This window comes from Pseudoliparis swirei, chromosome 7, assembly GCF_029220125.1.
Source record: "Pseudoliparis swirei isolate HS2019 ecotype Mariana Trench chromosome 7, NWPU_hadal_v1, whole genome shotgun sequence".
Taxonomy (NCBI): Eukaryota; Metazoa; Chordata; class Actinopteri; order Perciformes; family Liparidae; genus Pseudoliparis; species Pseudoliparis swirei.
In genome coordinates, this window is record NC_079394.1 from 31,803,558 (window position 1) to 31,817,791 (window position 14,234).

Below are 14,234 nucleotides of genomic sequence, written 5' to 3' on the forward strand. Positions count from 1 at the left end.
AATCTTCTTTTTACCAAAGCACGGTCAATTTCTATCCAATTGGCATGCAACTAATGCCACAATGTTCATAATGCAATGCCCAATCTTGTGATAGGCGAAGGTATGCGCTCTACCGAGTGCCCGTTCTGGTTTTCTCCTTGTTTTCATCTTATGATGTTAATCAACCATCATCCTTGTGTGGTGTTTCTATAAGGTTACACATTTGTGTATTTTCTTTTTGTAAAATAAGACTTTCAGTATAACAAACTGTAAATGCTTGCTATTTTACCATAAATATCCTGTAAAAAATGTTTGTTCATAAAAATAAATCTTAAAAAATAAATAAAGAAGCTCTGATGCAATCACTGCCACAGTACGACGGTCCTCCCGTCATCGCGTCAGTCCGCCTGTCCTTCCGGCCGCATGCTGCCATCAGGCTGTCTTTCCTCCAGCTGCCGATCTGTAGACAGTTTCTTTCTTGATTCTTGTTGTTCTGAGTTTGTACTCGTGGTTAAATGCAGTGATTGTAATTCGCTTTGGATAAGAGCGTCTGCTAAATGACACGTAATGTCGTATATATCAGAGCCCTTGTTTGTATGCGAAGCAGCAAGCGCCCGTGGTTGTGAGACAAGGTCAGACACATTGCCGTCAAGTCCTCTTTGCCATCCTCCAATTCTCACTGCGGGAAGAAAGCTCAGCAAAGACGGGGGTGATCCTCGAGTATAAACCACTTCCCCGTCAACATGTTCTCTATCAGGTATCTCTCTCCGTGTGCCCATTTCCTATAGGGGTTTAAAGAAAAATATACGATTTGATCTCATTTGACTCATCTCGGTTTGATCTCATTCTCGCCACGACAAATACCAGACATGAACTCAGAAACCGCTCCTTACATAATATGACATAAGGACACTGTTCATCTTCATGTTCCGTTGAAATGCACTTCAAAAAATAAACAAGCATACCAGGCATCTGTTTTGAGGGCACACTCTAAAAATGTGACAGCAGGAAACGTCTTTCAGTTGTGCTTCTGGAAATAAATATGGGTACAAACACTGAATGATTAGGACAAGTACTCAGAAGTAGATTTTGTTTAGAAAATGCTCTTTATTATTAAATAAATAAATACTGCACTTTTTATATATATATATATACAATAAGTTATTTCGGACATTTTTTCAACCATGGTGATAATGGCTCTTCAGGGGTACTTGGAGAATCCATGGTACGGATTTTTAAAAAAAATACAATTCTCATCATCATCATCATCCCTCTGGTTTCCATCTCAATGTGTCGAGTCCATCCGCCATCAAGGAGAACAAATCACAGTTTTAAGAGTTGGTGTGAGGTCACACCCCTCCCACTCACACACTCACACGTACAAACAGCCAAATGCTGTAGCATTCACACACAACAGATAAATTGTCTGCATTGCCGAGTTGCTGTAACAAACACTGTACATCATTTACAATATTCCACAGTCTAGCTCTGGAGATATTCAGAGCAACCCTATAAAACCGCATCAATACACAATCCACGTTGAAGCTGGTGCCAGCCCAGCGCTCGTCTTTGCTTCCCAGACATCCCTCTTCTCCCCTCAAACAGCTGGAGGGTCACCTTCGTACCGACATCCTCGCTCCAACAACCAACATACAAATCAGCCCTTCGCCATCCACTGTGCTCCGCTTCATTCCCCGCCGCACAGAGTTATTTCTTCTGTTCCACCTCCACCGAGTCATGACGACTACAGCGTAGGACTGTTAATTCACTTTCCGCAGGTCCGTCCTCAGACTCGTCCTTCCCACACGATGCCGGTCCCGCTGCAGCGCTGCACGATGCGTCGGTCGTTCTTGCGTGACGCCGTCCGGAGCGCGGCGTCGGAGGTTTAGCTGCACCTCTGCAGAAGCATGTTGAGGGAGTACACCATGCGCTCGCGCAGGTCGGCGGGGCACCCGGACGACAGCAGGGAGCCGAGTTTGAAGGTTTTGGAGACGCGGTCCTCGTTGATGTACGTCAGCATGTACTCATCCCTCTGGCAACACAGGATGATCTTGGTGTGGTCGTGGTAAAAGTTGATCTGCGTCGATGGAAAATGGTTTTATTAGTCGATCGTGGGTCAAAGGAGTATCGCAAGTTAACTTTTTTCTGATTGGATTTGATTTCTTAACCCGACTGATCCGCGTTTGATCGCACCGACGACACGCCGCTTTGAGCAATGCCCAGCGACGGCTCCGTTTCCTGCGTTGGCGCGCGTGTTTACCTGGAAAGTGCCGTCGTTGAAGAGCATCATGAGGGCGCGGTCGGACTTGAGCCACTGCAGCAGGTAGAGTCTGGGCATGTGTGCATCCGTCACGCTGCCCAGGTCCCCGCCCTGAGAAAGCAAAAGAGTAACGCAGTCGGATTAGACAGGCTGCAACATGAACGATACCATCTCTCAAGCTTCAGGGCGTGGAAAGGCGAAGACGCATCATAGCAACAGAGATTTGGATTCCAGAATGAGGCGTGGGTAAATAGAGATAGTTACTTACATCCATGAGGTTCTCCTCCATGTAGTGGGAAAAGTACTTGAGCACGGTCACCTGGCTCACGAAGTGTTCAGGGACCTCGCAAGTGGGGAACACAGAGCGCTGGCCCAACTCTGCATAGTAATGGATGGTCCTGAAGAGATGGAAAGAAGGAGATAAACACAGAGTTACACAACCACTCAGATAAACATTTGCAACATGAGGAAAACAAAGGAGGCTTCCCTTGACATTCAAAATCTGTTGGTATTCTTGCTTGAAAACAGTTACGGCGATTTCCTCACGAAGGATCCTCAAGGACACCCTTGACAAGCCGTGTCCATTATGTGTCGTGTTTAGCAAGTGTCACACTGCAGGTGGGGTGTGGCGGTGCATACTTTCGGTCTGGCAGGAGGCTCATGTGAGTGCCGTTGTTGAAGAGAACTCCCACGGTGTAATCAGACAATTGGTATCCAAAGCCGTACTTGTTGGAGTAGTCCACCCATTTGGTCACCCACTGAGGACCGCAGCTGTTTGATCCCGGAGGAATGTCGTCAGCTGCAAGGTGAGAACACAGAGGATTCGATTACAATCACAAAGGAAGATTTAAAGAACCAACGCACTTGAGCTGGGAGCCCATGTGGGCGGGTCAACAACATCAGGGGAGGTCTCTTTAAAGAAATTAAACATGGGTCGACACGTCGCTCCGTTTAGACACTTCAATGTCAAGAGCAGGAAAGAAGCTCTGGACAACGTTCGATATGGAATCATCTGATCCAGGAGGTGTGCAGGTCATGACTTCACTCACCTTTAGGCATGTTCTCCAGACACCCCCTCAACACGCTGGCCACGGTCTCAGCCACACTTCCTGTCGTGCTGTCTTCCAGGCCTAAGGAACAATGAAAAAGGGGGTCACTTAAATTTTAACCCTCCTGTTACCTTCACATTTACAAACATATTTTTTCCCTCAGGGTCAATTTGACCCCAGCAATTAAAACCTCCAGAAAATTATTAGAATTAATATTGTTTCCCAAGTTTAAGTGTGAGGTACTTTATGTTTGTTTGTTGACTACCTAAATAGCCCTTTAAATATATAAAAAAGTTGATATTTCTTATATGTTTGACACAGTGAAAAACAGCCTGGGGTCAAATTGACCCCAAAGAACACCGACATTAAACATTGAATGTGGTCAAATTGACCCTAAAGGCAGTGTTGCCAGGTCCATGTTTTTTCCCTGGAAATTTGGCTTTTGAAGTGTTTGTTGCCGCTGGTTTTTGTGTGTCGCTGGTGACCTATTTTGTTTTTTTGCATGCAACATAATAATCTTTAAAAAAAAAAATATTTTAAATGAAATTTTTTTTTTATTTATACCCACAAACTGACTCCAGATCAGCACGTCATTACACATGGGACATGGGACACGCCCACACACACACTAAAAAAAGCAGCACGGGCATATTTTGAGTTCTGATATTGGGCTGGTTTTGGGCTGGTTTTGGTCACACAGACCTGGCAACCCTGCCTAAAGGTAACAGGAGGGTTAAAGGACTTTGCACTCCAGCTGTTGCATCAAATCTCTATTTTCTTGCGCTTCAATTACAGTTACAGGTAAAAAAACCAAAAAGGGGTATTGTGTAACATCCGTGCCTGTGCGTGATCACCAGGCTGGTGAACTTACATTCGCTGCTGCTGCTGCAACTCCCCAGACTCCCCCTGACGATGAGACGGATGGTGTCTCGCCTCGCCGGGGACTGGCTCTCCGTTGCCGGGCCAACGGGGCTCTCGGCAGATGGCGGAAGTAGACTTCCAGTCTGAAGGTGAGAAACGGTGAAAACTAGAGTAAGAATCGAGGAGTTTGGTGCGATCTCTTCGAGTGGATGACTGAGGGTTGAAAAATAAGTGCTTTTTCGTTGTTTCGCAATAGTGCTGTTGTGAAGTGCTGCACCAGAGAGACTCATTGGATTCTCCTCAGCATGATATCTCAACCCTGCCTGTTCATTTAATGGCTGTGTGAGTATTGCGTCAGCAGCATCCCCGACACTCTTGTAAATATCCTGTTTTGTTTTGGATATTTATTCAATCTCTTACCTCAGAAATCTCTTTGCTCTGCGGTTGGCTGATGACAGTTCTCTCCAGGTCGTGCTGCAGTTTGTAGATCTCCTCTTCCTCTTTGGTCAACTTATCTACCAAAGGCAATGACCACACACAACATATTAGATCGTGACCTCTGAACCAGCAGCGACATAAAACCAATACAGAGCAATACAATTTGAATCGTGACCTGGATTTAATGGTTCCTCTTGTCGTAACCAAATGATTGGCGTAATACTCACTCAGAGTCTCGTAGTATTTGACCTTGTCTCTCTTGCCCCCAAAGAGCGCAGCGGCAGCTTTCTTGAAGAAGCTCTTGGCGGGACTTGAGATTTGGAAATCTGGTGCCGAATGGCAACAGCTTGCCGGCAGACGCTCCGGACTGAAGCCCTGTGGGGAACGAAAGTGGGTCAGCGGTGGGAAGGGGGCGACTGTTATCCTCCTACAGAGTGACATTTAGTGTGACAGACAAGAAAGCGCAACAACATCCGCCATGCAGAGGACAAACATGATCTGTATGGCGGAGGGAAGAAAAAAAAAGGGTCTAACCTGTGTGAAGAAGTCGTGCCTCAGGATGTGGTCCAGGTTGGGTCGCTCCTCCGGGATCTTGGCCAGCAGGCTGGTGATGAGCTGCTTCGACTGAGGTGACAGGGAGGAGGGCAGGGAGTACCGCGCCTCTCTAATACACCTGTACGTCTCCTTCAGGTTGGTGGTTTCAAACGGCGGTCGGCCCAACAGCATGGTGTACCTGGAGCAGGATGGAGGGCAGAGGTGAGTGAGAGAACTCTCTGGCGAGGGACTGTCGGCTAGAGAGGAAGGGGCAAGTTCTCGGAATTTGATGCCGATGTGTATTTTTAAACTCTAAAATCTATGATCAGACTGTTAATCCATCATAATTTAGATTGTTTCTTCACCATTTAATCACCTCGTGGTAAATGCAGCATTCTTCCTACTCACATGACACAGCCCAGGGCCCAGATGTCTGATTCACAGCCGTGGCCCTGCTTGTTGAGCACCTCGGGGGACAGGTAGTTGGGAGTTCCACAGATCGTCTTCCTCCTGTTTCCCGCTGGCTCCAACTTGGCAGCCAGACCAAAGTCGCCGACCTTCAGCTCCATCGACTCACTCACAAAGAAGTTACCTGTCGGGAAGAAAAGGGATGAGCACTTGATATTCAACCGAGGATCAAAGGCTGAATGCGGCACATATCTGATAGTGAGATATTTCCCGTGCACAATGCGTCGTTACAAATGTTCACAAACTGCCGTGTGAAGAGTCCTTACCTAGTTTCAGGTCTCTGTGAAGGATCTCTTGTTCATGCAGGTACTTCAGTCCAGACACAATCTGTCTCAGGTAATAACGCACCTCTGGCTCAGTGAGCACCTTGCGAGCCTTCAGGATGTGGGCCAATGACTGAAAAAGACAAAATGTAGAGAGGGAGTGATTAGAGAGAGATTTCCTCACGTTTAATTATTCGAAAGCTGTAGGGAGACATGTATATTTTCTGTATAATACAATTCAAACAGAAGTGTAGTTGGGACAGACTGAGTGCTGCCTCGTTGGCTTTAGGTGCAATGCAGGTGTCAACCAAATGTAAAGGAACAGTACGGAGACTTGAGTATGTGACAAACAGCACTTACTTTCCTACTGCAGTATTCCAACAAGATGTAGATGTTCTCCTTGTCTTCAAAATGGTGATAGAAGTGCACAATGTGCTTGTGGTGCAGTGCTCGGTGCAGTTCAATCTCTCGGTCAATCTAGCAGAGAAAAGGTCAAACATGGTCACGATTGTAACTAAAAGGCAAATCTGTGACAATCTGCGGTTCAACCGCAGCAGTGCACGCGCACAGGCAACGGCACAGGCGCGCGGAGCCGTGCGCGCTTGCTTACCTTCTCGCGTTGGTGAGGCTTGGAGACGCGTGCATGCGGGATGATTTTGGCTGCGTAAACTTTGCTGGTGGCGAGGTCGGTCAACTCGTAGCATTTGGCGAACCCTCCCTGGAAAGAGGAAACACACCGTTAACATGCTGCGTAAATCACCCCCCACGAAAAAAACAGACTGCATATTATATGCTCGCGCTACCTTTCCCAAAACTTTTCCACGACAGTAGCACTTGCCCGTGGCCGGGTCAGTGATTATCCTGGCCATCTCCGAGGGCGCACTGCGCTCATCCATCCTCTTTCTCCGGGGTTCGCTCGACCTCTGCGTGGATTCGCACATGCCGCTGCTGTGTGTCTGTACTTCCATTAGAGGTGGTTCGTTGGGTCGTTTCGCACTCAGAATGCTGCCGGGAGCCCGTGTCTGTGTCTTTATAGTCTGGCACCCTCCCCACCCGGGCGTCTGCCGCCCTCTCTCTGACGTCACGGTGTGAAATGAGCGCATGAGGTCTTGACGCTACATTACGTGTACGTTGGTGTGAATGATGGCACGGACCGGAAATCAAAAAGGGGATGAGTACAATTAAAAATAAACAGCCTCTGGATGATGCTATTCAATAACTTGTAAAGATGTGTACAATTATTTGCAATACTCAACAATAATGATTTATGGTTTACCTGTTTGGTTTCAGGAATCTAGGCACGTGAATGGGCCTTTTTACATTTTAGTGCACCATAGAATGTAGGGCATTATACGTGTGATGCATTTGGTCGATACAACATCCACCATGCAGAGGACACACATGATCTGTATTCCGTTCAGCCTCGCCTCACCGTGTCTTTACACCAAACTCACTTTGGAGCACTAGCGCCCTCTGGTGGAGATGTTGGACATCGTTTACCGAACAGTTCAGGTTGCAAACCGGTTCTGCCTTTGACTCTTTACCAAAGAATAATTTTGCAACTGACATGTGAGACGTCATCATGTGAGACGTCATCATGTGAGACGTCATCATGCAGCTGTGTGAGAGTGAAGGTTGTAGAGGTGGGTTGAGCTCGCAGCTGCAGTGACCCGTTAGAGAGATGACGGTGTCACTGGAGGTGCCCAGAGAGCAGATTCCTCCACTCAGGCTGCACATGTGTTCGCTTCACAACACGTGTCTGTCCAAATGAAATCATAGGCATACATTGTTCATGAGAAAATATGGCAAAAATGCTTTATCAATATAATACAAATAATAACAAAACATCACTTGTTTATTTGCCTTCCTTCCCGGATTTGACGTCTAACTAACAAACAGACAGAAGGTTACACATACAACCAGACTAAAGTACCCAGTTACATATTTTATATGACCCACGAGGGTCAGGTGACACAGATAATTATTATATTAAATGTCTTTGTGTCCAACTCGGTGGCTTTCAAGGAGACGCATTGGATCAATCTCAGAGCAGCCTTTGGCTGGAGACATGTTCCCTTCTTGAATAAACACAACATATGCATCGATACAACCCATCAGAAGTGAGACGAAACCAATCACAAACAAATCAAAATATTGACCTCATAATGCCTCTTGGAGCATTTAACAAAAAAGTGCATTTGTGTTGACGAGAAGGAAACATGAAATGTAGTCAAAGTGCTTTTAGAAAGAGATCTAGAGCCACATTCTCTCTGGAGAGTGGTGCACGATAGTTTTTATAACAAGATTGAACACATATAGAGGATAAGTGACCTCTCATCCTTTCAAAGACATCGGTCAAAAGTATCCCTCCTGCTCAGTGGTGCTCGTCACTCTTACACATCACCATCTCATTTCCCTAAAGTGTGTCTGATTACCTCTAAAGGTGTTGTCTCGGTGTTTAGTGCAGAGCCGGACGCTAAACCCCCAAACGGTGACTCAGTGCACCACTGTTTCCGGCATTCCTCTCAGATGTGAGCGCACAGTGCTGATGTCATAACAAAGCGTGCGGTCAAGACCGCAGCCGATAGACGATTGTCGTGTCCGGTCGGAGAAAAGGAAAACGACGAGCGATGACACAGGTGCCATCAGGAAGCTCTTCCAACAGCTTCTCCCCCGGCCCCCTGTAAACCAATCACACGAGATGAAATCAGCCACTTGCCAATCAAATGATTCGTATGCTACTTATATCTACAAACTCGCCACTCCTGGAGCAAGGGCAGCTGTCACGTTGTTGTTGTTGTTGTTGCACGTAGATAAATCAGTCGACATAAATCAGGTCATTTACCTCATGTGATGAGTCTCGAGGCATGCAGCAGTTTGTGTTGAGGTCTTCCAGAAGACGGCTCTCCCGTCCAGAAGGCCTCGCTCCTGCACAGGCCACTAACATCGAGGTGATCTCAAATCCCGTGTGCTGGAAACTAGTTGAAGAGGCCGTAAACATCTGTAAAATCACATCTGGTGATGTAATATATAATGAAAAATGTTGTGTATGTTAAATTGTGTCTTCGCTTTCATGAAAACATGTATTGTTGCAGGAGCCCGTCGAGGTCTTCAAAGAACCCAATCTGCAGTTGAAATGCTCTTTATGTATTTATTGTATGATATCAATAAATCTGTAACAACTTTTGTCATCTGGATATCAAGCCGCTGAATTTCATTTGGAAATCTGTGACATGAAGATCGTGTCCGGTTGCATGCAAATAATCACACAATGTCGTGTTGTAAGAGACACACCTCACCGCAGCCTCGGGAGGTCAGTGGCCTTATGAAGCAGTGATTTGACATTCTGCCAATATAGCTTTATTATAATGACCACAGAGCTATGGAGGACTTAAAATGACTTCAATAAATGCATGAATAAATACAAGAATAAATAAATAAATGCTTAAATAAATGTATAAATAAATACAGGAATAAATAAATAAATGTATAAATAAATACAAGAATAAATGTATAAATAAATACAGGAATGAATAAATATAAGTTATAACTCAACAGGACATCATTAAATAAATGTATTTCTACATTTCTGTATTTCACACTCACGAGATAAACAGCCTCACCAGAGCACCTTTCCCCAACAGCAGATGGTGCCAGAGGGGTTGTGTTTCCCACCGAGAGGTCGTGGACTGAATGTTTGAAACGACAGCCCTGCTCACTGGAACGAGGAGCTGAGCAGATCCATGATTCAAAAGCAGCTTGGACGAAATATAAACAGATGTATTAAAAAGTAAACGGATGCTTGCGTAACTGATCTACTTACGAGCAATACGCAGACGCGTGTCGGGGACGCATTTGGCACATTTGGAAAGGTTGCCACACGATCTGGTGGAAACAGACGTGTTTGTGCAGCCGAGCTGACCCGCTCCCTCTGCTGCGCACTACAGCAGCCTGCACGCGCACAGCCTCCAGCCAAAGGGCAGTCAGCCAGCACGACGTCCCGCACTGTGGATGCATGCGCGCCCTATCACATGTCTGCTCGCGGGGTGGATTTAAGGACTGCGGTCAAGCCAGCTGCCACTTCGAAAAACACAGTCAAGCCAGCCCGCACGATTTTTTTCAGTACACGTATATTACCAGGCATTACGGTGCGAGTGTGTGAAAACTGTTTTCAAAATAAGAGCGAACTTCCGGTGAACGTGATATGATGAAACACGTCTTTAAATACAGATATAGTGATAGATTAAACTAATTGAAGAGATGAAAAATCACGAATGGTATTCATGATGAACACATGAAATGAAAGAAAGTCATTATTCCAATATTGGGATATTCTGATTTAGAATTTCAAAATGAAAGCTAAAGAAAATCACATTCATGCGCAAATGGGTGTCTAATTTCAGAATAGATTTAGAACACAATGGTGCGTAGTTACAAAATACTTTCACTTCTGATTCATGGTAGAGTACCTCAATGTGTCATCCAGAGATGATCAAGACATTCTGACGTTTGATTTCTAAATGAAAGCACTTCATAAAGAAAATAATAGTAATATATTTCCAATATTTGATATTTCTTTGAAGCAAATCTGTAAGTTTCTTGATAAAAATTACACTGCGGTCTTGTTAATGGTGACCTCTGCTAGGCCCATGAATATTTTCATGAGATATTACTGTGTATATTTTGAATAAATTCAATTTAAAGTTAGCGAGAAATAAATATTATTAATATTATGGCAATATTTGGATTTTATTTTAAGCAAATCTGAAACTTTCTTGAAAAAAGGTACACTGCAGTCTTATTAGTGGTGACCTCTGCTAGGCCCATGCATATTTTCATGAGATATTACTCTGTAGATTTTGAATGAATTCAATTCAAAGTTAGCGAGAAACCAATATTATTAATATTATGACTATTTGGATTTTATTTTAAGCAAATCTGAAACTTTCTTGAAAAAGGTTACACTGCAGTCTTGTTAGTGGTGACCTCTGCTAGGCCCATGAATATTTTCATGAGATATTACTGTGTAGAATTTGAATGAATTCAATTCAAAGTTAGCGAGAAATAAATATTATTAATATTATGACAATATTTGGATTTTATTTTAAGCAAATCTGAAACTTTCTTGAAAAAGGGTACAATGCAGTCTTGTTAGTGGTGACCTCTGCTAGGCCCATGAATATTTTCATGAGATATTACTGTGTAGATTTTGAATAAATTCACTTTAAAGTTAGCGAGAAATAAATATTATTAATATTATGGCAATATTTGGATTTTATTTTAAGCAAATCTGAAACTTTCTTGAAAAAGGTTACACTGCAGTCTTGTTAGTGGTGACCTCTGCTAGGCCCATGAATATTTTCATGAGATATTATTATGTAGATTTTGAATGAATTCAATTCCAATTTAGCGATAAATAAATATTATGAATATTATGGCAATATTTGGATTTTAATTTAAGCAAATCTGTAACTTTCATGAAAAAGGTTACACTGCAGTCTTGTTATTGGTGACCTCTGCTAGGCCCATGCATATTTTCATGAGATATTATTCTGTAGATTTTGAATGAATTCAATTCAAAGTTAGCGAGAAATAAATATTATGAATATTATGGCAATATTTGGATTTTATTTTAAGCAAATCTGAAACTTTCGTGAAAAAATCACACTGCAGTCTTGTTATTGGTGACCTCAGCTAGGTCCATGAATATTTTCATGAGATATTACTGTAGATTTTGAATAATTCACTTTGTTAGCGAAATAAATATTATTAATATTATGGCAATATTTGGATCTTATTTTAACAAATCTGAAACTTTCTTGAAAAAGGTTACACTGCAGTCTTGTTAGTGGTGACCTCTACTAGGCCATGAATATTTTCATGAGATATTATATGTAGATTTTGAATGAATTCAATTCCAATTTAGCGATAAATAAATATTATGAATATTATGGCAATATTTGGATTTAATTCTGCCCAATCTGTAACTTTCATGAAAAGGTTACACTGCAGTCTTGTGTGGTGACTACTGCTAGCCCATGCATTTCATGAGATATTATTCTGTAGATTTGAATTCAATTCAAAGTTAGCGAGAAACAAATATTATTAATATTATGACTATTTGGATTTTATTTTAAGCAAATCTGAAACTTTCTTGAAAAAAGGTACAATGCAGTCTTGTTAGTGGTGACCTCTGCTAGGCCCATGAATATTTTCATGAGATATTACTGTGTAGATTTTGAATAAATTCACTTTAAAGTTAGCGAGAAATAAATATTATTAATATTATGGCAATATTTGGATTTTATTTAAACAAATATGAAACTTTCTTGAAAAACGTTACACTGCAGTCTTGTTAGTGGTGACCTCTGCTAGGCCCATGAATATTTTCATGAGATATTACTCTGTAGATTTTGAATGAATTCAATTCAAATTTAGCGAGAAACAAATATTATGAATATTATGCAATATTTGGATTTTATTTAAGCAAATCTGTAACTTTCATGAAAAAGGGTCAATGCAGTCTTGTTATTGGTGACCTCTGCTAGGCCCATGCATATTTTCATGAGATATTACTGTGTAGAATTTGAATGAATTCAATTCAAATTTAGCGAGAAATAAATATTATGAATATTATGGCAATATTTGGATTTTAATTTAAGCAAATCTGTAACTTTCTTGAAAAAGTTACACTGCAGTCTTGTTATTGGTGACCTCTGCTAGGCCCATGCATATTTTCATGAGATATTACTCTGTAGATTTTGAATGAATTAAATTCAAAGTTAGCGAGAAACAAATATTATTAATATTATGGCAATATTTGGATTTTAATTTAAGCAAATCTGTAACTTTCATGAAAAAGGTTACACTGCAATCTTGTTATTGGTGACCTCTGCTAGGCCCATGCATATTTTCATGAGATATTACTGTGTAGAATTTGAATGAATTCAATTCATTTAGCGAAATAAATATTATTAATATTATGGCAATATTTGGATTTTAATTTAAGCAAATCTGTAACTTTCTTGAAAAAGTTACACTGCTGTCTTGTTATTGGTGACCTCTGCTAGGCCCATGCATATTTTCATGAGATATTACTCTGTAGATTTTGAATGAATTAAATTCGAAAACAAATATTATTATGACTATTTGACCTCAGCTAGGTCCATGATTATTTTCATATCTCATATCTCATGAAAATAATCATGGACCTAGCTGAGGTCACCACTAACAAGACTGCATTGTAGCTTTTTTCAAGAAAGTTACAGATTTGCTTAAAATAAAATCCAAATATTGCCATAATATTAATAATATTTATTTCTCGCTAACTTTGAATTGAATTCATTCCAAATCTACACAGTAATATCTCATGAAAATATTCATGGCCCTAGCAGAGGTCACCACTAACAAGACTGCATTGTACCCTTTTTCATGAAAGTTTCAGATTTGCTTAAATAAAAGCCAAATATTGTCATAATATTAATAATATTTATTTCTCGCTAAATTTGAATTGAATTCATTCAAATTCTACACAGTAATATCTCATGAAAATATTCATGGGCCTAGCAGAGGTCACCACTAACAAGACTGCAGTGTAACCTTTTTCAAGAAAGTTTCAGATTTGCTTAAAATAAAATCAAAATATTGCCATAATATTAATAATATTTATTTCTCGCTAACTTTAAAGTGAATTTATTCAAAATCTACACAGTAATATCTCATGAAAATATTCATGAGCCTAGCAGAGTTCACCACTAACAAGACTGCATTGTACCTTTTTTCAAGAAAGTTTCAGATTTGCTTAAAATAAAATCCAAATATTGCCATAATATTAATAATATTTATTTCTCGCTAACTTTGAATTGAATTCATTCCAAATCTACACAGTAATATCTCATGAAGATATTCATGGGCCTAGCAGAGGTCACCTCTAACAAGACTGCAATGTAACCTTTTTCAAGAAAGTTTCAGATTTGCTTAAAATAAAATCCAAATATTGCCATAATATTAATAATATTTATTTCTCGCTAACTTTAAAGTGAATTTATTCAAAATCTACACAGTAATATCTCATGAAATTATTCATGGGCCTAGCAGAGTTCACCACTAACAAGACTGCATTGTACTTTTTTCAAGAAAGTTTCAGATTTGCTTAAAATAAAATCCAAATATTGCCATAATATTAATAATATTTATTTCTCGCTAATTTGAATTGAATTCATTCCAGATCTACACAGTAATATCTCATGAAAATAATCATGGACCTAGCTGAGGTCACCACTAACAAGACTGCATTGTACCTTTTTTCAAGAAAGTTACAGATTTGCTTAAAATGAAATCCAAATATTGCCATAATATTAATAATATTTATTTCTTGCTAAC

General features: G+C 41.2%; 1 protein-coding gene across 1 annotated transcript; it reads right to left on the reverse strand.

The window, feature by feature from the left end:
- Positions 1-1,062: 1,062 nt before the first annotated feature.
- On the reverse strand, positions 1,063-7,258 carry LOC130197094 (serine/threonine-protein kinase PLK2-like). Its single transcript, XM_056419598.1, has 14 exons — positions 6,656-7,258; positions 6,463-6,570; positions 6,213-6,329; positions 5,856-5,985; positions 5,530-5,713; positions 5,122-5,320; positions 4,815-4,962; positions 4,570-4,664; positions 4,160-4,292; positions 3,289-3,369; positions 2,879-3,038; positions 2,508-2,637; positions 2,240-2,350; positions 1,063-2,056 (listed from the first exon to the last, which is right to left on the reverse strand). Exons 1-14 carry the CDS (start codon positions 6,953-6,955, stop codon positions 1,865-1,867), a joined length of 2,088 nt encoding a protein of 695 aa, XP_056275573.1. The 5' UTR covers positions 6,956-7,258; the 3' UTR covers positions 1,063-1,864.
- Between the last annotated feature and the right edge of the window lie 6,976 nt (positions 7,259-14,234).

What these genes read in the sequence shown, in the direction of transcription:
- LOC130197094 (XM_056419598.1), bottom strand. Translation starts at nt 6,955, where the DNA reads ATGCGCTCATTTCACACCGTGACGTCAGAGAGAGGGCGGCAGACGCCC. An exon ending in AGCCTCACCAACGCGAGAAG is followed by an intron (nt 6,330 to 6,462) that starts GTAAGCAAGCGC and finishes TTTCTCTGCTAG; the next exon opens with ATTGACCGAGAGATTGAACT. An exon ending in TGGAATACTGCAGTAGGAAA is followed by an intron (nt 5,986 to 6,212) that starts GTAAGTGCTGTT and finishes TGTCTTTTTCAG; the next exon opens with TCATTGGCCCACATCCTGAA.